The following is a 22537-nucleotide window of genomic DNA, read 5'->3' as shown; positions in this document are numbered from 1 at the left end:
GGCTAAGGCAGAGTTCCAAGAGTCGGTGCAGACTCAATGGGCCGAATTGCCTCCTGCACTGTAAAGTCTATGATTCTATGGTAAGATTCTATAGGAGTCTGCTCCGCCACTCGATCATGGCTGAAATGTTCTTCATCCCTATTCTCCTGCCTCTCTCCATAACCCCTGATCCCTTTATTAATCAAGAACATCCTGGTAAATCTCCTCTGCACCCATTCCTGTGCTAACACGTCCCTCCTAGAATGTGAACTGCACATAATACTCTAGCTGCGGCCAAACCAACGATTTATACATTGTTCTTTATATGGTGTTCCCATATCTTTGCTGCCATTGTCATCCTGTGGTGATAAGAGGTTGCAGGTTTGGAAGCTGCTGTTGAAGGTGGCTTTGTGAGTTGCTGCATTGCATCGTGTAAATGGTACACACTGCTGTCACTGTGCGATGGTGGTGGAGAGAGTGAATGTTGGAGGTGGTGAAGCGGGTGCTAATCAAGCAGACAGCTTTGTCCTCAATTGTGTTGAATTACCCGAGTGTTGGAACTGCATTCATCCAGGCAAATGCAACACACTCCTGACTTGTGTTTTGTAGAATGTGGACAGGCTTTGGAGAATTAGTAGATGAGTTACCTGCTGCTCAGTTCCTGCTACTGTACTAACCTGCTCTTGCGTGGCTGGTCCAGTTCAGTTTCTGGTCAATGGAGAATCTGCAGGGTATTGATGGTGGAAAATTCAGTGATGGTATTTCTCTTGGAACATCAATGTGAGGGGGTCAGGCTCTTGGAGATGGTCATGACATGCCACTTTTGTAGCGTGAATGTTAATTGGCGTTTGGCAGCTCAAACCTGAATTTTGGCCGTGCCTTTCTGCTTGCAGACAGGGACCACTTCTGCATCTTAGGACGTGCAAATATCACTCAACATTGTGCAGTTATCTTTTGGCTTCCAATTGTCTGTGACCTCTAATTTGGCTTGTCTCTTAACTTGTATACTTCAGTTTTCCTTGACTTGTGTTACAGACAAGGAGAGGTTAATTTAAACAGCCCTGATTTATTTTCTCACAACCTTTCTGTAAACCGTGTTTTTGATTTCCCCCTCATCAATTGTAGTATATTTTCCCCAACTCTTACATTTCGAGTGTTCTGATCAACTGAATAACTCACACAGCAAATTTAAGGTGAGATAAAATAAAAGGGTTGGTTTACTTCACACATACACAAAATGTGGGTGTTAGTTATTTTTATGCATCTGATTTAAATCCATTGCTGGTGTCAAAAGTAAATGCTGTTGACGTCATTAGTGTTGTTACCTGTGTATATCATCAACTGTCGTTCGTACTAATTCTATCCTGTTACTGTTATTTTGATGTTTAGCTAGTTGCTCCCATTTTGAGTTGATACTGTATTTTAAACTTCATTATTTCTACATATTAAAGAAGGTTAACTAACTTTATTAACAACACATTTCAACTGACTTTGTGGTCAACTTACCACATCTTTTTGGCGACGAGAATAAAACAAGTTTGAGTTTCGGCACATTCAACTAAGTTTTGCTAAATTTACCGACTGAAGACAAGTTGGCAACACCATGGCAATGTTTGGGTTTCCAGTAAGTTTCTGGAAGAGAACAGAAACTGGACTGAATATGTGAAAAGGTTGGAACACTTGGCAAACAGCGACCAGATGAAGCTAAAAAGCGCTCCATTTTACTGTGTGTGGGGCCAAGACTTACAAGAAATTTAGCTACATCACGGAATGCAAGGACTTTCCATTTGGAGATTTGGTTGCACCCATTCAGAATCACCACACACCTATGCCCTCAGCAATTGTACGACATTTCAAATTACAAGTCATTTTCGGAAGACTGGACAGCCTGTTGTTGCTGAATTGCGTTAGCTCTCTGAACATTAGGGTAGCACAATGGCTCGCACTGCTGCCTCACAGGTCCCGGGTCCCAGATTCAATTCCATCCTCCGATGACTCTGTGTGGAGTCTGCACTTCCTCCCCGTGTCTGCGTGGTGCTCTGGTTTCCTCCCACAGTCCAAATATGTGCAGGTTAGGTGGATTGGCCACACTAAATTGCCCCTTGGTATCCAAAAGATTAGGTGAAGTTACTGGGTTGCGCAAAGAACAAAGAAAAATTACAGCACAGGAACAGGTCTTTGGCCCTCCAAGCCTGCGCTGATCCAGATCCTCTATCTAAAACTGTCGCCTATTTTCTAAGGATCTGGATCCCTCTGCTCCGTGCCCATTCATGTATCTGTCTAGATACATCTTAAATGACGCTATCGTGCTCGCCTCTACCACCTCCGCCGGCAATGCATTCCAGGCACCCAACACCCTCTGCGTAAAGAACTTTCTACGCATATCTCCCTTAAACTTTTTCCCTCTCACCTTGAACTCGTAACTTCTAGTAATTGAGTCCCCCACTCTGGGGGAAAAAGCTTCTTGCTATCCATCCTGTCTATACGTCTCATGATTTTGTAGATGATTTTGTCATGATAGGGTGGGGGCTTGGGCTTATGTAGGCTCTTCCAGTGCCGGTGAAGACTTGATGGGCCAAATGGCCTCTGTCTGCCCTGTAAATTCTATGACACTATGATTGTGGGTTTGGGATCAGTTTTGGAAGAACTGCTTCAGGACTGGCTAGTTTGTGGCATTTACAAGGACAGCATTCAGCGTTGTAGGCTGGGATAAGCTGCACTTACTTTTAACAAAGCTCTAGAAGTTTCTCCATGAACGGAAATGATTGCCAATAATACAAAAGATATTCAGAAGGCCAATGGCGGCACGCAGACATGTACGGCATCAAGTAGAAAAAGATGCTGCAAGTAAAAAGGTGAACATAGAACATACAATGCTGAAGGAGGCCTGTCGGCCCATCGAATCTGCACCGACCCACTTAAGCCCTCACTTCCACCCTATCCCCGTAACCCAATAACCCCTCCTAACCTTTTTGGACACTAAGGGCAATTTAGAATGGCCAATCCACCTAACCTGCACATCTTTGGACTGGAGGAGGAAACCCACGCAGACACGGGGAGAGCGTGCAGACTCTGCACAGACAGTGACCCAGTGGGGAATTGAATCTGGGACCCTGAAGACAGTGGAGTGTGTAGGTGTGGAGGGTCGCACTTTGCGAATCATTGCAACGAGAAGGGGCATGCAGCGAAGAAGTGTCAGGGTGCTAAGAGAAAGTCGAAGGTTGAGCGGGGAGCATAGGAACAGGAGTAGACCATTCAGCAACTGTAAACTCCGCTATTCAGTGAGATTATGGATGATCTGTGGCCTAATGCATTTGGCCCATAATCCCTTGATATTTTTGCTTGATAAACACGAGCCTGCTCTGTCATTCATCACGATCATGGTTGATCATCCAACTCAATAGCCTAATCTTGCTTTCTCCCAATAGCCTTTGATCCCATTCTCCCCAAGTGGTACATCTAGCTGCCTCTTGAATATATTCATTGTTTTAGCATCAACTACTTCCTGTAGTAATGAATTCCACAGGCTCACCACTCTTTGCATGAAGATATGTCGACCTATATCTGTCCGAAATGGTTTACCCTGAATCCTCAGACTGCGACCCCTGGTTCTGGACATACCCATCATTGGTAACATCTTCTCTGCATCTTATCTGTCTAGTCCTGTTAGAATTTTATAAGTCTTGATGAGATCCCCACCTCATTCTTCTGAACTCCAGCGAGAACAATCCCACCCAAGCCAATCTCTCCTCCTGTGACTGTCCCGCCATCCCTGGAATCAGTCTGGTATACCTTCGCTGCATTCCCTCAAGACCAAGAACATCCTTCCTCAGAGAAGGAGGCCAAAACTGCACACAATACTCCAGGTGTGGCCTCACCAAGGTCCTGTATAATTGCAGCAACACGTCCCTGCTTCTCTACTCTAAACCTCTCGCAATTATGGCCAACATATCATTAGCCTTCTTTACCGCTTGCAGTGCCTGCATGCTTACCTTCAGCGACTGGTGCATAAGGGCACCCAGGTCCCGCTGCACACACCCCTTTCCCAATTTACAACCATTCAGGTAGTAATCTGCCTTCCTGTTTTTGCTTCCAAAGTGAATAACTTCAATACTTATCCAAATTATACTGCATCTGCCATTGATTTGCCCATTCGCCCAACCTGTCCAGATCATGCTGTCGGATTCCTGCATCCTCGTCACAATTCACCTCTTAATCCCTTTCTTCAGTTCCCTCCTGGCTATCTTGTATCCCTCCAGTATCCTGTCTGAACCTTAGCCTTACATAAGTCTCCATCTTCCTCTTAAGACATTCAACCTCAATTGTCAACCATGGTTCCCTCACTTGACCATCTCTTCCCTGCCTGACAGGGACATGCATATCAAGGACATGTAGTACCTGTTCCTTGAACAATTCCACATTTCACTTGTGTCCTTCCGTGACAGCCTATGTTCCCAACTTATGCACTTCAATTCTTGTCTGACAGCATCGTATTTACCCTTACCCCAATTGTAAACCTTGCCCTGTTGCACGCACCTATCCCTCTCCATTACTAAAGTGAAAGTCACAGAATTGTGGTCACTATCTCCAAAATGCTCTACTAACAAATCTATCACATGCCCTGGTTTATTACCAAGTCCCAAATCCAATCTGGCCTCCCCTCTGGTCGGGCAATCTACATTCTGTGTTAGAAAAGCTTCCTGGACACACTGCACAAACACCACCCATCCAAACTATTTGATCTAAAGAGTTTACACTCTGTTTGGGAAGTTGAAGTCACCCATGACTACTACCCTGTGACTTCTGCACCTTTCCAAAATCTGTTTCCCAATCTGTTCCTCCACATCTCTGCTGCTATAGAAAACTCCCAACAAGGTGACTGCTCCTTTCCTATTTCTGACTTCAACCCATACTACCTCAGTAGGCAGATCCTACTCGAACTGCCTTTCTGCAGCTGTTACACTATCTTTAATTATTAACTGTCCTTGCTAGAGACAATTCACACCTCGTTAACCTGGGGCTACCCGTATCTTTGGATCTGTGAAGATTTAATTACCTGCAAATGCTCGCATTCTAAGCATTATCTGGCATCTTTGAATTTGCCTATATATGTATATATATTTATGTTTCTGGAACACACCTCTTCATTCACCTGAGGAAGGAGCAGCGCTCCGAAAGCTAGTGTTTGAAACAAACATGTTGGACTTTAACCTGATGTTGTAAGACTTCTTACTGTGCTCACCCCAGTCCAACGCTGGCATCGCCACATCATTTTTTAAAATATTCATTGATGGAATGTGGGTGTCGCTGGCAAGGCCAGCATTTGTGGCCCATCCCTAATTGAGTGACTTGCCAGGCTATTTCTGAAGGCAGTTAACAGTCAACCATATTGCTCTTGAGTCTGGATTCACATGTAGGCCAGACCAGGGAAGGATGGCAGATTTCCTTCTCTGAAGGGCATTTGTGAACCAGATATTATTATGCCAATCGATGATTGTTTCAAGGCCATCATTACTGAGATTAGCTTATCAGTTCCAGGTTTTTTTTATTAATTGAATTTAAATTCCACCATCTGCCATGGTGGGATTTGAACCCATGTCCGAGATCATTATCCTTGGCCTCTGGATTACTTTACCATGCCACCACTATCTTCCCCCAAGTTGCATGCCTGGCATACTGTTTCATTTCGGAGGTTAAGCTGACTGACAAAATCCAACAATTTATTAATTAATGGAATTCAGGCAGCTTAAGTCTCAGTCATGTGACAGGGTGGTTTCAGGTTGACTCACTAGGCCCCTGGTTGAAACCCACTGTTTTGGAGCAGTTAACACCATTAGTGACCATTAGCACCACATTCAGAGGTTCAGAATCAAGGTTGCCTTTGACTATAGCAGGCTGGAGCTCTGCATCAGAAACCAGGAAAGGCTGGTGTATTTCTTCGGAATTTGATTGTCGGCAGTCACAGAGGGCATTTGCATCCCTTTCACAATGAGCTGTCTGCTGGTTTTCCGAAGGTCAGAAATTCCTCTTGTGAGTCACGGCTTGTCCATTTTTAAGATAAAAACGATAATTTAATTGAGTTTCCAAGTTGACTTGTATATATTTGTATTTTCCTTCCTGTCTCGGGCAGCACGGTAGCACAAGTGGATAGCACTGCGGCTTCACAGCACCAGGGTCCCAGGTTCGATTCCCCGCTGGGCCATTGTCTGTGCGGAGTCTGCACGTTCTACCTGTGTCTGCGTGGGTTTCCTCCGGGTGCTCTGTTTCCTCCCACAGTCCAAAGACGTGCAGGTTAGGTGGATTGGTCATGATAAATCGAACTGGCCTATAGTTTCCTGCTTTTGTTCCTCCCTCTCTTTTGTCCCTTGGTTTTCTACGATTGAGATCATTTAAGCCTTTACAAAGAAGACAGATATAAAATAATTGTTTTGAAAACTCTACTATTTCCTTGTTTCCAATTTTTTATTCCCCCAGTCTCATCCCCCAAGTGACCAGCGTTTTGCTACACTCTTCCAGTTGTCAAAGCTCTGTTTCCTCCCCCGCAGTCCAAAGACGTGCAGGTTAGGTGGATTGGCCATGATAAATTGAACTAAGTGACCAACATTCTGTGTTATATATCTTGCTCATTTACTCTCTTATTCTAATTCATTTTTTGTCAAACTTTGTTGTTTTCTTCAAAAAGAAATCCCAATTTTCTGATTTACCACTAATCTTTCAATTTGATACCATTGTTAGTTAACTCAACAATTTAGTTGGCCCCGCACGGTAGAAACATCTTTAATTCCCTATGGAATATATTGCAATGTCAGGCCTTCCTTCCATGTAGGAATATCTTGTAACATATCAGAGAAATTGATAAATGTTTAAGAGTCCGATTGTTTCATGGTCGTCATTACTCGCTTTTTATTCCAGATTTATATAATTAGCTGAATTTACAAATGCTGTGATAACATTTGAATTTATCTTCAGTGTAGCCAACCTCTGGGTTAATAGTCCAGTATCCACAACACTATGATGCCATACCCATGTATGCGGGGATTTCAGCCGAATTCTCTGAATAATAATCAGTCTGTGGAACTCTGATTCCATTCTTTGTACTGGAAGGACATTGAGGTCAATTTTAGAGCTGCTACAATGATTCTTGATGTGAGTGTAATGAGTTTCTTTCTGGAACTGTTTTACTTGTAGGTCTCCCTGTTTGCTGAACTCTTCAATGAAATGTTACAGAGGGACTTTGGTTATCGAGTATATAAAGCACTGGTCACTCTCCCCGATAAAGATGATAAAAAAGAAAAAGACAAGAAAGACCGTAAAGAAGAGAAAAAAGAAAGTGAGAAAAGAGAGAAAAAGGAAGAAAAATATGAAGACAGTAATGAGCCAAAAGCCAAAAGGAGAAAATCGGGGGATGAAAAAGACAAAAAAGAAGAGAGGGATGGACGAAAGGTACTGTGTTTTATAGGTAGTGTTGTAAAAGTAATCCGTTAAATGAGCATCTTGCATGTTTGTTATACAGGGTATCAATTCAGTTATTTAAAATTATAGTACTATTTATAGCAGCAGGATGTGTGTACAAATGATGATATTACCGAACATAGAACATACAGTCCAGAATGAGGCCCTTCGGCCCATCGGTTTGCACCGACCCACTTAAGCCCTCAAGTCCATCCTATTCCCGTAACCCCAAAACCCCTCCTAACCTTTTTGGACACTAAGGTCACTAAGGTCAATTTAGCATGGCCAATCCATGGGCCATGGGCAGCACGGTACCATTGTGGATAGCACAATTGCTTCACAGTTCCAGGGTCCCAGGTTCGATTCCGGCTTGGGTCACTCTGTGCGGAGTCTGCACATCCTCCCCGTGTGTGAGTTGGTTTCCTCCGGGTGCTCCGGTTTCCTCCCACAGTCCAAAGATGTGCAGGTTAGGTGGATTGGCCATGATAAATTGCCCTTAGTGTCCAAAATTGCCCTTAGTGTTGGGTGGGGTTACTGGGTTATGGGGATAGGGTGGAGGTGTTGACCTTGGGTAGGGTGCTCTTTCCAGACTTGATGGGCTGAATGGCCTCCTTCTGCACTGTAAATTCTATGATAATCCATCTAATTTGCACGTATTTGGACTGTGGGAAGAAACCGGAGCACCCGGAGAAAACCCAGGCAGACACGGGGAGAACCTGCAGACTCCGCACAGACAGTGTCCCAGCAGGGAATCAAACCTGGGACCCTGGCGCTGTGAAGCCACAGTGCTAGCCACTAGTGTAGAAGGCTAGGTTGAGGATTGGATCAGGCTTGCCCGTGGTCAAAAAATCTGCCAATACTTCTGTATCTAAGCTCATACAAAGAAGGATCATATACTTCAGAGCCATGAGTGCCTATGCTTCTGAGATACCTGTGAGCTGCCCATGCCCCTGCAGGCACCTGCTGTTCCCATTTGCAGATATCTCCATTCCATCAGCACGAGACTGGTGTCATTGATTGACAGGGCATTCCACATTCTGATAACTGGGTTATGAAATTGTTTCTTTTATCTGTCCATGTGGTGTTTTTGTGTAATCATCACTTCCATTCTTTATGTTCTTGTTAAGCTCCGAGTGTCATACTGTAATAACTAGAAAACAGGTCTTAACTTCTTCTACTTTCAAGTTTATTGTGTTCAGCAATTACTTCTCAAACAAAACCACAGTTCCACCTGCACTCCTTTATATTTGGTGCAGTCGATTAAAACCCTAATTCCAATTTCAGTACCTGGGAATATTGAGAGGGGCAAGCTCTTACCATAACACAAATGTGTATTTATCCTTCTGCAATAATTGCGTCCTTAACCGTTTGTGTGCTCCTCTATCTCTATCAGGGGGCAGCAGGGTAGCATGGTGGTTAGCATCAATGCTTCACAGCTCCAGGGTCCCAGGTTCGATTCCCGGCTGGGTCACTGTCTGTGTGGAGTCTGCACGTCCTCCCCCTGTGTGCGTGGGTTTCCTCCGGGTGCTCCGGTTTCCTCCCACAGTCCAAAGATGTGCGGGTTAGGTGGATTGGCCATGCTAAATTGCCCGTAGTGTCCTAATAAAAGTAAGGTCAAGGGTTACGGGTATAGGGTGGATACGTGGGTTTGAGTAGGGTGATCATGGCTCGGCACAACATTGAGGGCCGAAGGGCCTGTTCTGTGCTGTACTGTTCTATGTTCTATCTCTTCCTTATTGAAACAAGACCAGACGCCAGTTTGGATGTCTTGTTTGAAAGGTGTGTGGCTGACCAGAAAATTGGGAATTTGCTACTCTTCAATAATTTCTTCGAACTAGACCCTCTTTTCGTCAACCAGTCACATAATTGGTAACTGCTATCAACCCACTTGATCTTGTGAATTTCCCTCTTCTCTAGCATCTGTTTTAGGCTCGCTATGTTAATCCGTAGTCACTTTTCACGGATGCATTTTGTCGAGTGAACATTCTCCCAAAGGGACTGATTGTCTCTGTGACACTCTAAAGGTCTTGTTCCATTTATAATTTCAGTCAGGATTCTGGACATAAGGAAATGCCATATGTAATGCCTCCCTTAGGCCGTGTCTCCGCTGCAAATGTACTTTTTAACCACTCTTCGCATCTTTTTTAGTTTTCCCAGCCAAACAGCAATCTTTACCTTTCCCAGGAGAAAAATTATAATTCCTCCTATACTCAAAAGGCCACCACAGAGATTAACGTAAAATGTGTCACTACTAACAGTTTCCGTTGTCTAACAGCACCTAAAGTTTGGAATCTCTACACAATTCTCCAATTTTAATTTCACCAATGTTCTGTTTAAAATTGATAGAATTTATAATGCAGAAGGTGGTCATTCGGCCCATCGAGTCTACACCGGCCCTTGAAAGCACACTCTTACTTAAGCCCATACCTGCACCCTGTTCCTGTAATCCAGTAACCCCAACTAATCTTTGGACATTACAGGGAAATTTAGCGCGGCCAATCCACCTAACCTGCACATTTCTGGATTATGGGAGGAAATCGGAGCACCTGGAGGAAACCCACGCAGACACGGCAGAACCTGCAGACTCCGTACAGACAGTGACCCAAGCCAGAAATCGAACCCAGGTCCCTGGTGCTGTGAAGCAACAGTGCTAACCACTGCTACTTTAGGATCTCTGCCGCCGATGCTTAGTTCTAACATCCAAACTGGTCTTGTTTGTCTCGCTAACCAATTCAGCGGCCCAATTAGACTTCTGAGTTCCTCTTTTCCCATTTTAGAAGCCGCCATAATCTTTTGTGAGGCCCTACCACGAGTACTGCTGTGGGATTAATTTTCTCCAAGGAAGGCTGCTGGTGTTGAGTGACATGCAAATCGCTCTGCCTAATTTCTAACCCAACATATTTGAATGCACCAGAGGTCTGACTTTCAAGACAGTTTTTTTCAAATTCGCTACTACCATCGCACAGAAAATTGGCGTGCATCATGAAGATACCCGAAAGGTCCCCTACCATGGTGCCAATAAAATATTGCAGTGTTTGCTTTCAACTGAAGATAGCCCAACTTTTAACAAAACCAACTTCACTGAGAAATACCAAACTCTGGGAGCATCGTTCAACCCTTATACACATTTATTTCACTTCCAGAGTACCCTTTTTGTATTTGGCGCCTCTTAAAAGACGAGGAAAAATTTATCTTTCAAGCTGATGTACCTGTAAGAAAGCATCATTGATAGTGATCAACTTGCATTCCCAAGCAATTATGGAGAACAGAGCCAGAAACATCTTCAAATACTTTTTACTGCCATCGATGAATCTACCCATACATCTTCGTACATCTTGATTGCTCAATTTTGCTTCAAAACCTTATGCTAGCAGCCTGGCTTTGGCCTTATAAGTTCCATCTGGAAGCACCTTTTCTGTGCATAGCCATCTATGAGGTAGAACCCGTTGTCTATCTGGGACTCTCAAGTTATTTCCAATGTTGCTGTTTTGTATCTTTTACTTACCATCTAATTTGTTGAAGCCAGCAAGACCTCTCGACATTGTGGGCTTCTGCTCCTTGTAACATTCCTTGTCTGTATCATATTTCTTGACTTTGCTAATATCCTGCTATATCCTATATCCCTATATCCTGCTTTATACAAAGAACATCCAGGTACATAAATCCCTGAAAGTTGCCACCCAGGTTAATAGGGCTGTTAAGAAGGCATATGGTGTGCTAGCCTTTATAAGCAGGGGGATTGAGTTTCAGAACCACAAGGTCATGCTGCAGCTGTACATAACTCTGGTGCGGCTGCACCTGGAGTACTGCGTGCAGTTCTGGTCACCACATTATAGGAAGGATGTGGAAGCTTTGGAAAGGGTTCAGAGGAGATTTACTAGGCTGTTGCCTGGTATGGAGGGAAGGTCTTACGAGGAAAGGCTCAGGGAATTGAGGTTGTTTTCGTTAGAGAGGAGAAGGCTGAGAGATGACTTAGTAGAGACATATAAGATAGTCAGAGGGTTAGATAGGGTGGACAGTGAGAGTCTTTTTCCTCGGATGGTGATGACCAACACGAGGGGACATAGCTTTAAATTGAGGGGTGATAGATATAGGACAGATGTCAGAGGCAGTTTCTTTACTCCGAGAGTAGTAGGGGTGTGGAACGCCCTGCCTGCAACAGTAGTAGACTCGCCAACTTTAAGGGAATTTAAATGGTCACTGGATAGACATATGGGTGAAAATGGAATAGTGTAGGTCAGATAGGCTTCAGATGGTTTCACAGGTCGGCGCAACATTGAGGGCCGAAGGGCCCGTACTGCGCTGCAGTGTTCTATGTTCTATGTTTTAAAAGTACAGCGCAGGAACAGGCCGTTGGGTCTTCCAAGCCTGCGCTGACCATGCTGCCCGTCTACACTAAAATCTTCTACACTTCCGGGATCCGTATCCCTCTATTCCCATCCTATTCATTTATTTGTCAAAGATGCCCCTTAAACTTCATTATTGTCCCTACTTCCACCACCTCCTCCGGCAGCGAGTTCCCGGCACCCACTACCATCTGTGTAAAAAAGTTTTCCCCATGCATCTCCTCTAAACCTTGACCCTCGCACCTTAAACCTATGCCACCTAGTAATTGACCCCTCTACCCTGGGGAAAAAGTCTCTGACTATCCACTCTGTCTATGCCCCTCATAATTTTGCAGACCTCTATCAGGTCGCCCCTCAACCTCCTTCGTCTTGTTCCAGACTGCTACAACTTGATCTGCCCTTCCTGTTATGGGATGTTTTGCCAACAGTTCTTGATCTCTTCCTATGGGCATGTTCACTGCTAGACCTGCTGTCCGAGCTGACACAATGTTTCTGTGGTCCCCAGTTTTGTCCTTCATGTTCCCAATCTATAGGCCTAAGCTCCTTCCCTTTATCTTGTACATTCAGCCATTTCTTTATATTTTCCAGTTCCCTGCTCTATCAACGATAGTTGCATTCTTCCACTGACTGCTCCCTTCTGGCAAATATGTCACATTACAAAAAGCAATACGGCACAGGAACAGGCCCTTCGACCCTCCAAGCCTGCGGAGACCATGGCACCTGCCTAAACTAAAGTCTGCACTTATGGAGTCCGTATCCTTCCATTCCCTCCCTATTCATATGTTTTTCTAGATGTGCCTTAAATGCCACTGTCGTACCTTTTTCATAGAATTTACAGTGCAGAAGGAGGCCATTCGGCCCATTGAGTCTGCACCGGCTCTTGGAAAGAGCACCCTACCCAAGCTCATACCTCCACCCTGTCCCCATAACCCAGTAACCCCACCTAACACTAAGGGCAATTTGGACCCTAAGGGAAATTTATCACGGCCAATCCACCTAACCTGCACATCTTTGGACTGTGGGAGGAAACCGGAGCACCCGGAGGAAACCCACACACACACTGGGAGAACGTGCAGACTCCACACAGACAGTGACCCAAGCCGGGAGTCGAACCTAGGACCCTGGAACTGTGAAGCATTTGTGCTATCCACAATGCTACCTGCTCCCACCACCTCCCCAGGCAGCGCGTTTCATATATTTACCACCCTCTGTGTTTTAAAAAAAAAATTTGCCTCGCACATGTCATGTGAGAGTAGCAATGTTTGTTTAAGCAATGCACCTTTAAGAAATGGAGCAGCTCATGTTACTGAAGTGATGTCAGAGGGTCGGGGGAGCTGAGCTCACTTGTGCTTTTGGTTTCAATTTGAGAGAGAGAAGCTGAAAAGTGCCTGGCTGGTTTGCTGTGAGCTGTTTGAAAGGAGAAATCCAGTTTTGAAAAAAGAGCTTGGGTGTGTCTGTGTTTGCAGTGAGCTGGATCTGCTGTGATCTCTGCTGTGAAAGACTATCTCTGAATCATTTGGATGATTTAAACTCATAATAGTAATGTCTTTAACCTGATTTGTTTCTGTTGTAAAAGGTGAAGTCTTTTGGAGGTTTGAAGGAACATTTTGAGGGATTATTTAGTGTTGTATTATTTTCGGGGTTATCTTTGAAGTAAGGGGTGTTAAGTGATCCAATGTTTATTTAAAAGGTTGAGTTAAATTTATGGAATAAACATTGTTTTGTGTTTAAAAACCCACGTGTCCATAATTGTAATACCACACCTGGAGAACAAGCCGTGTGCTTCAAAAGCAACAATACATTAACGTGGGGGTTTGTTGAACTCCATGATACATTTTTGGGTTCTGAAAACACCGCTCCCATAACACACATCTGTTATAAACTTTTCCCCACGCACTTTTAACCTATGTCCCCTAGTACTTGACTCTCCTACCCTTGGAAAGAGCATCTGACTATCCATTCGGTCCATGTCACTCATGATCTTTTAGACCTCTATCAGATCGCCCCTCAATCTCCATCATTCCAGTGAGAACAGACAGTGTTTATCTAACCTCTCTTCATAGCTAATGCCCTCCATAACAGGCAACACTGTCGTAAACCGCACCTGTACCCTTCCCAAAGCATCCACACCCTTCTGGTAGTGTGGCGACCAGAATTGTACACAATATTCCAAATGAGATCTAACTAAAATCTTGTACTGCTGCAACAAGGGGCTGTTTAGCACACTGGGCTAAATCGTTGGCTTTGAAAGCAAACCAAGCAGGCCAGCAGCACGGTTCAATTCCCGTAACAGCCTCCCCGAACAGGCGCCGGAATGTGGCGACTAGGGGCTTTTCACAGTAACTTCATTGAAGTCTACTCGTGACAATAAGCAATTTTCATGACTTGCCAATTTTTATATTCAATGCCCCGACTGATGAAGGCCAGCATGCCATATGCCTTCTTGACTACCTTATCCACATGCGTTGCCACTTACAGTGATCGGTGGATATGCACTATGCACGCCCAGATCTATCTGCCTGTCAGTACTCGCAAGAGTTCCACCATTTACTGTGTAATTTAGTGCCAACTACTAGCAGTTCTTTGGGACAAATAGTGTCATCCAGTTCATCAGTATTACTGTGACCCTCTTCAGATCCCCTGCCAGTTTCCGTGATCTGGTCCTCACAATTCTGTAACATATGTGTTTGAGAAGTACCTGTGTTACGACACCCTGCGTGAGTGCACAGTCAATTCCAGCCCCACGGACTCCAGAGTCCCAAAATAATATATATAATTGCTTATTGTCACAAGTCGGCTTCAATGAAGCTACTGTGAAAAGCCCCTAGTCGCCTGTTCGGGGAGGCCGGTACGGGAATTGAAACTGCGCTGCTAGCATTGTTCTGCGTTACAAGCCAGTTGTTTAGCCCACTGTGCTAAGTGAATTAACCAATCATTTGTATATTTTCCTGAGACCTTTGATCCTTGACTGCTCCAAAGATTTACAGACATCAGATTAATAAATTAAACATAAAAAAAACACCATTTATGATGAGAAGAGATAAACATGCAATGGTAATAATGGAACAACGGTCTGCTAATCTAATTGTTCCCCTAACACTGTCCCACCCTTCACCCACACACACAAGGCAGACACAGTGGGGCAGAGAAAGATCAAAATAATGGCATTAAACTGGAAATGAGAGGTTTGAGTATATTCGCTGCTGAGGTTGAGGTCTTTGTAGCTGGCAATCTCTTCAGGCTGTGAAGCACTGAAATTCACTGGTTGGATCGGACCCTCTAGTCTGTGCCTTCAATTAAGATCCGCAGCTGTAGAATTTCCTCTGGGGTGTCACTTTCACTTGACTGACCTCAGTCTCACAGAAACTATCTTATAATTCTCTGCCTGAGAATGTAAAAGAGGGTTTTCCGTTCAATATACTTCTGAAATGCCCCGAGTTGCCACATTCCGGCGCCTGTTCGGGTACATAGAACATAGAACAGTACAGCACAGAACAGGCCCTTCGGCCCTCAATGTTGTGCCGAGCCATGATCACCCTACTCAAACCCACGTATCCACACTATATACCCGTAACCCAACAACCCCCCCTTAACCTTACTTTTATTAGGACACTACGGGCAATTTTAGCATGGCCAATCCACCTAACCCGCACATCTTTGGACTGTGGGAGGAAACCGGAGCACCCGGAGGAAACCCACGCACACAGGGGGAGGACGTGCAGACTCCACACAGACAGTGACCCAGCCGGGAATCGAACCTGGGACCCTGGAGCTGTGAAGCATTTATGCTAACCACCATGCTACCCTGCTGCCCCAAAGCACGAAGGGAGAATTCAGAATGTCTAAATTACCTAACAGCACATCTTCAGGACTTGTGGGAGGAAACCGGAGCATCCGGAGGAAACCCACACAGACACGGGGAGAACGTGCAGACTCCGCACAGACAGTGACACAAGCCGGGAATCGAACCTGGGACCCTAGCGCTGTGATGCAACAACGCTAACCACCGTGCTACTGTACAGCCTTATTTGCAAATCAAGATTGACTGCAGTGAAGAAAGAGAAAAGCGGTCTTTATTCCAGATATCTCGAGATCTCAGGAGAGAAGCATTGTGCCTTCCTCAGTCTTCCAAACAGCTTTCACCGATCTGGTTTGCAGCCTTTTCATCAGAGGTTAAACTTTCACAGGCCTGCTTGGGTAGAGAATGTTTTAACTCCCCATCCTTAGTTGACGGTGTGTTTTAAACCTGCCTCTGGATGCTCTCGAAGTCTAAGCAGAACTGAGTTACAATGGAGTTTGCGCTGCTTCTTCCCAGAAACCTCAAGTGCTCTGACAGTCAAAATTGAGAACTGAATAAGTCCTGGAATTCCAGAAGAATTGATTGGCTGCTAGCCAAATCCATGAAAATTAATTCATTAGACTATGCCAAATAACGGACTGTGCCGAGGAAAGTACTGGGGCCAGTTCAAATGGCATATTAAGACCAAGGGGTGTTACAGTTTAAACCAAAGACTAGTTTCATAGCAGCCAGCGAGACAGAAATTAAAGGGAGAAACAAGGGTCAGACAAGGATTTAAAAGAGGTTCCTCCGTATGTTCAATAACTCCTTTTGAATCTGCAAACTTGTAATCTGTGCCCACTGATCTTGATGAGTGTACCCGATCAGTCTGCTTTCCATGATGCAAAATGATTGTTTTACCAATCTACCTCTTTTACATTATTCCATGTCTCCCTGTTTGGAAATAGTTTCTGACAGCCATACATTGTGCCTCAAAATTCTCCAAATTCTTTGAGATTTCTGCTTGAACAAATGCTCTCCCTTGCAGTGCTTTCAAATGCTTAGAAATGATAAAGCTAATCACAGTCTCCTCCCAAACTGGAGGATGATCATTCATGACTGAAGGAATTTGGGGATTTCTCTCAAAAACCAACTGATATGGACTATAGCCCTCTACCACCTGTACTGAATCCTTCACTTGGATAGCCCATGCTGAAGCGAAAGTTAATTTACAACTTGGCCTATCTCCCAATATTTCAAGAAGCGTTTCATCTATTGCAGCATGATTTCCCTCGCACGCTCCATTGCTAAATGGGCTTTCTACAGCTGTATTCTCACACATATCCCAAAATTCATCGTTAGCAAATTTCCCTTCATTATCAGTGAGGAATTGTGCCGAAGGCCCCAGTCCGATCCCTATCGGTTTTTCCATTGTCTGTTCCACAACTATTTTCTTTGCTATGTATAATCGTCAACTGACTAAACCTAGTTACCTAGAAAATGTTCTTCTCTTTATCCCACACCATAGCTACAACCTCACTAAAATCTGTTGCTAAGGACATTCTCACTATGGGTTGTGATGGTGATCTTTTATGTTTCTTACATGCATCACATCTATTGTTTCTGTTCTGTAAGTTTGGTGAATGCCATGATCTCATTGAATGGCGGAGCTGGCTTGAAGGGCCAGATAGCCTACTCCTGCTCCTAGTTCTTATGTTCTACCCTGACAGTCACGCTTGGATTCAGCCGTTCATTTTCCAAGTTACTCTAAATCACTCTTCAAGGTTAGAATTCAGAATACATCATTTTGTTTTACTCACAAGCGCTAACCATCCTCTGCTATTGTTAAGCTCCGATGGCAACTATAGTAAGAACTGGAAAAAGGTCTTGATGACTTAAACTCAAGTTTATTGTGTTCAACAATAATTTCTCCAACAACACCACCAGATGCCACCTGTATCCCCTTTTTATTCTGTGCAATCTGTTATGAGCAAAGAACAATACAGCACAGGAACATGCCTTTGGGCCCTCCAAACCTGTATCGGTCATGATGCCAACCTTTGCCAAAACATCAGCACTTTCTCATGCCATTTCCCTCTATATCCATCCTATCCATATGTTTGTCAAGATGCCGTTAATGTATCCTTCCACAACCTCCCCTGGCAACACATTCCAGGCACTCACCACCCTCTGCGTAAAAAACTTGCCTTGCACATATCCCCTGAACGTTGCCCTATGGACTTTAAACCTGTGCCCCCTTGTGACTGATCCCTCCACTCTGGGAAAGAGTGACTGCCCATCCACTCTATCCATGCCCCTCATAATCTTGTAGACCTCTTATCAGGTCAGCCCTCAATCTACTCTAATGAAAACAGTCCAAGATTATTCAGCCTCTCCTTATAGCTAACACCCTCCAGACCAGGCAGCATCCTGGTAAATCTCCTCTGCATCCTCTCCAAAGCCTCCACATTGTCAGGTGGATGTACCTTTAAGAAATGGATGTTTATCAAATAGTTGCAATGATGTCAGTGTGTGGGTGGAGCTGGGCTGTCTGTCTTTTTGTTTTGAGCTGAGAAACTGCTTTGTGGCTCTATTTTTCGTCTCACTTTCAGTTGGGGAGCTGCATTCAAACAAGAAGCTTTATATCTCGAAAAAATGTTTCCAGATCACTTGATGATTTCAACCTGTTTCTGTAGAGAATTTAAACCTGCTGTCTTTGTAAAAAGGGTTTAACTTATGGATGTTGCTGGGAAAGGTATTAAGAGTTACCCATAGAGTATTGTATCTGTGGGGTTATGTGTGTTGGTAGTTAAGATGTTAACTGGGTTCATAGAATAAACATTGTTTTATTTTAAAAATACTTAAGGTCTCTGTTGCATAAGACCTGGAGAGTGGACCCTTGTGCTCCCCATAACAAAAATTTATTGAATGTCGTGGGTCAGGTGAACTCCATGATATACTTTGGAGTTTTCTAAACCCTGGCCCATAACAACATTTATTCTGGTAGTGTGGCGACCAGAATTGTACACAATATTCCAAGTGCGGTCTTACCTACGTTCTATACAACTAGCATGACTTGCAAGTTTCTATACTCAATGTCCCGTCGAATGAAGCCAAGCATTCCATATGCCTTCTTGACTACCTTGTCCACTTGTGTTGCTACCTTCAAAAATCTATGGACCTGCACGCCCAGATCTCTCTGACTATCTATATTCCTAAGAGTTTTAGCATTTATGGTATTTTTCCCCGCTGTTCAACCCACCAAAATGCATTACCTCACATTTGTCCGGATTAAACTCCATTTGCCATTTTTCTGCCCAAGTCTCCAACCTATCTCTCTTCTGCTGTATCTTCTGACAATCCTCAACACTATCTGCCACTCCACCAACCTTGGTGTCATCCGCAAACTTACTAATCAGACCGGCTATATTTTCTTCCAAATCTTTTATGGTACACTACAAACAACAGAGGCCAAGCGCAGATCCCTGTGGAACATCGCTAGTCACAATCTTCCATTCAGAAAAATACCCTTCTGCTTTTATCCCTTTGCCTTCAGTGACCGAGCCAGTGCTGTATCCATCTTACCACCTCACCTCTAATCCTGTGTGACTTCACCTTTTGTACCAGTTTAAGCAAAATGTACAATCTATTTCAATATATAAAACCTCAATTCCAAATTAAATGCTAGGGAACATGAACCCTTTGCTAACAGTCCTCATTTGTAGATTTAGTTAGTGTTCACCATGGCAGTTTATTTTATCATGTTCCTTTTAACCCGAGTTCTTTGATAGCTGTTACATACAAAATACATCTATATTCATGTGATTTGTATTAGATGCAGTTAAGTTCAAAAACTGGGAAAGTAAGGCCCTCGATGGTCTAAACAAAACATTTTAATGAAACCTTGCAGAAAGAAGAAAAAGACAAGGATGATAAAAATTTACGAAAAAGGGATGACTCCAAGGAGGATGAAGAAATGGAAGATGGTGGAAACCAGGATGATTACGATCCTTTAGATGCAGAAGGTGCTGAGGATGAAGATGATGAAGGTAAAACTAGTAGAAATGCTGATGGATCTGTTGCTCTTGCGTGTAGCTTTGGAAGCTTGAGGGTGGGGAAAGGGGAGAATCAGATGGGGATCCTGTTCTTGATAGCTACTTCATTACCTCTGCTGGAAAGTGGGAGGATAGGTTTGGGCTCAGATGGTCTGTTTCCGACTGCTGATCAACTCTCTGAGCTCTCACATGTGGACTTCAAGTGAGTGTTATGAGGACTGTCAATACTATTAACAGTATAAACCACTAAGGATCCCAATTTTGTGCTTGATGTCTTAGCAAGCACAACATGCAAAATGCTTAAACGGTGAACATTGGAAAGATTTGAGGTAAATTTTGTTTATGGAAGTCTGTATTTGATTCCAGAATGTTAGTAAATACAGTTGTTGTGCACATCATGATGTGATTTACCCATCACTGTTTTTTCAGTCCGAAATCCACATCTCACCGACCCCCAAAAACCTATCACCCTCTTGCTTACCAAGAATCTATTCACCTCTGCCTTAATAATATTAGGAGACTCTGCTTCTACCACCTTTTCACGAAGTGTTTCAAGGCTCACAACTTCCATTGTACAATACCAAGTCTAGTACAGCCTGCTCTCGGTTGACTTCAGAACATGCTGTTCCAAGAAGCTGTCCCAAAAACATTCAATGAACTCCTCATCTACGGTACCTTTTCCAGTGCATATGTCAATTGAAATCTGCTGTGATTACTGCCGTGCCTAGTCATAGTGGATTCAATTGTAAGAGGAGTAGACAGGTGTTTCTGTGGTCGAAAACGAGACTCCCGAATGGTATGTTGCCTCCCGGGTGCTCGGGTCAGGGATGTCTCCAATCGGCTGCAGGACATACTGAAGGGAGAGGGTGAACAGCCAGTTGTCGTGGTGCATATAGGCACCAACGATATAGGTAAAAAAAGGGATGAGGTCCTACAATCAGAATTTAGGAGATAAGTTTAAAAAGTAGGACCTCAAAGGTAGTAATCTCAGGATTGCTACCAGTGCCACGGGACAGTCAGAATAGAAATTCAAGAATAGTCAGAATGAATGGTGAGAGATGGTGCAGGAGGGAGGGGTTCAGATTTTTGGGACATTGGAACCGGTTCTGGGGGTGGTGGGACCATTACAAACTGGATGGTCTACACCTGGGCAGGACTGGAACCATTGTCCTAGGGGGTGCTTTTGCTAACACTGTTGGGGAGGTTTTAAACTAATGTGGCAGGGGGGTGGGAACCAGATTAGGAAGTTAGAGGTCAGTAAAGAAGCAGCAACTAAAGCCAGTAAGGTACGAGACAATAAACTCAATGTGACTAAGGGGAAGAGTAGACAGGGAAGAGATAATGAACGCAAAGGTGGTCTGAGGTGCATTTGTTTTAATGCGAGAAGTGTAGCAGGTAAGGCAGGTGAACTTAGGGCTTGGATCAGTACCTGGGAATATGATGTTATTGGTATTACTGAGACCTGATTGAGGGAAGGGCAGGATTGGCAACTGAATATCCCAGGGTATAGATGCTTCAGGAGGGATAGAGAGGGAGGTAGAAGGGGTGGAGGTGTTGCATTACTCGTCAGAGATGATATCACAGCTGTGATTAAGGAGGGCACGATGGAGGATTCGAGCACTGAGGCAATATGGGTGGAGCTGAGAAATAGGAAGAGTGCAGTAACATTTTTGGGACTTTACTACAGGCCTCCCAAAAGCGAGCATGAAGTAGAGGTACAAATATGCAGACAGATTATAGAAAAATGTAGGAGCAATAGGGTGGTTGTGATGGGAGATTTTAACTTCCCCAACATTGAATGGGATCCATGTAGTGTTGGAGGCGTAGATGGAGCAGAGCTTGTAAGGAGCATCCAGGAGAGTTTTTTAGAGCAGTATGTAAATAGTCCAACTCGGGAAGGGGCCATACTGGACCTGGTATTGGGGAATGATCCCGGCCAGGTGGTTGATGTTGTAGTCGGTGATTACTTTGGGAATAGCGATCACAATTCCATAAGTTTTAGAATACTCATGGACAAGGACAAGGGCAGCACGGTAGCATGGTGGCTAGCATAAATGTTTCACAGCTCCAGGGTCCCAGGTTCGATTCCCGGCTGGGTCACTGTCTGTGCGGAGTCTGCATGTCCTCCCCGTGTGTGCGTGGGTTTCCTCCGGGTGCTCCGGTTTCCTCCCACAGTCCAAAAGATGTGCGGGTTAGGTGGATTGGCTATGCTAAATTGCCCATAGTGTCCTAAAAAAAAAATGTAAGGTTAATCATGTACATAGATCCCTGAAAGTTGCCACCCAGGTTGATAGGGTTGTGAAGAAGGCCTATGGTGTGTTGGCCTTTATTGGTAGAGGGATTGAGTTCCGGAGCCATGAGGTCATGTTGCAGTTGTACAAAACTCTAGTATGACCGCATTTGGAGTATTGCGTACAGTTCTGGTCGCCTCATTATAGGAAGGACGTGGAAGCTTTGGAACGGGTGCAGAGGAGATTTACCAGGATGTTGCCTGGTATGGAGGGAAAATCTTATGAGGAAAGGCTGATGGACTTGAGGTTGTTTTCGTTAGAGAGAAGGTTAAGAGGTGACTTAAGAGGCATACAAAATGATCAGAGGGTTAGATAAGGTGGACAGCGAGAGCCTTCTCCTGCGGATGGAGGTGGCTAGCACGAGGGGACATAGCCTTAAATTGAGGGGTAATAGATATAGGACAGAGGTCAGAGGTGGGTTTTTTACGCAAAGAGTGGTGAGGCCGTGGAATGCCCTACCTGTAACAGTAGTGAACACGCCAACATTGAGGGCATTTAAAAATTTATTGGATAAGCATATGGGCATAGTGTAGGTTAGATGTGCTTTAGGTTTTTTCCATGTCGGTGCAACATCGAGGGCCGAAGGGCCTGTACTGCGCTGTATCGTTCTATAGGGGGGGGGGGGTTGTTGGGTAT

At 44.3% G+C, this 22537-nt stretch overlaps 1 protein-coding gene across 3 annotated transcripts in view; it reads left to right on the top strand.

Annotated features, from left to right (window-relative positions):
- The window catches only part of ccar1 (cell division cycle and apoptosis regulator 1), a 345705-nt gene that overhangs the window by 246698 nt on the left and 76470 nt on the right, over window positions 1-22537 (top strand). For all 3 annotated transcript variants that reach the window (XM_038773488.1, XM_038773487.1, XM_038773489.1), the window contains 2 exons: window positions 7168-7422; window positions 19466-19604. In XM_038773488.1, coding sequence (XP_038629416.1) covers window positions 7168-7422; window positions 19466-19604 — 394 coding nt within the window. The remainder of the gene's footprint in view (window positions 1-7167; window positions 7423-19465; window positions 19605-22537) is intronic.

The sequence above is a fragment of the Scyliorhinus canicula genome, chromosome 16 (assembly GCF_902713615.1).
Source record: "Scyliorhinus canicula chromosome 16, sScyCan1.1, whole genome shotgun sequence".
In the NCBI taxonomy this organism is placed as follows: Eukaryota; Metazoa; Chordata; class Chondrichthyes; order Carcharhiniformes; family Scyliorhinidae; genus Scyliorhinus; species Scyliorhinus canicula.
Note: the sequence above shows the minus strand (reverse complement) of the source record. Positions and strands in the feature narration are given on the sequence as shown.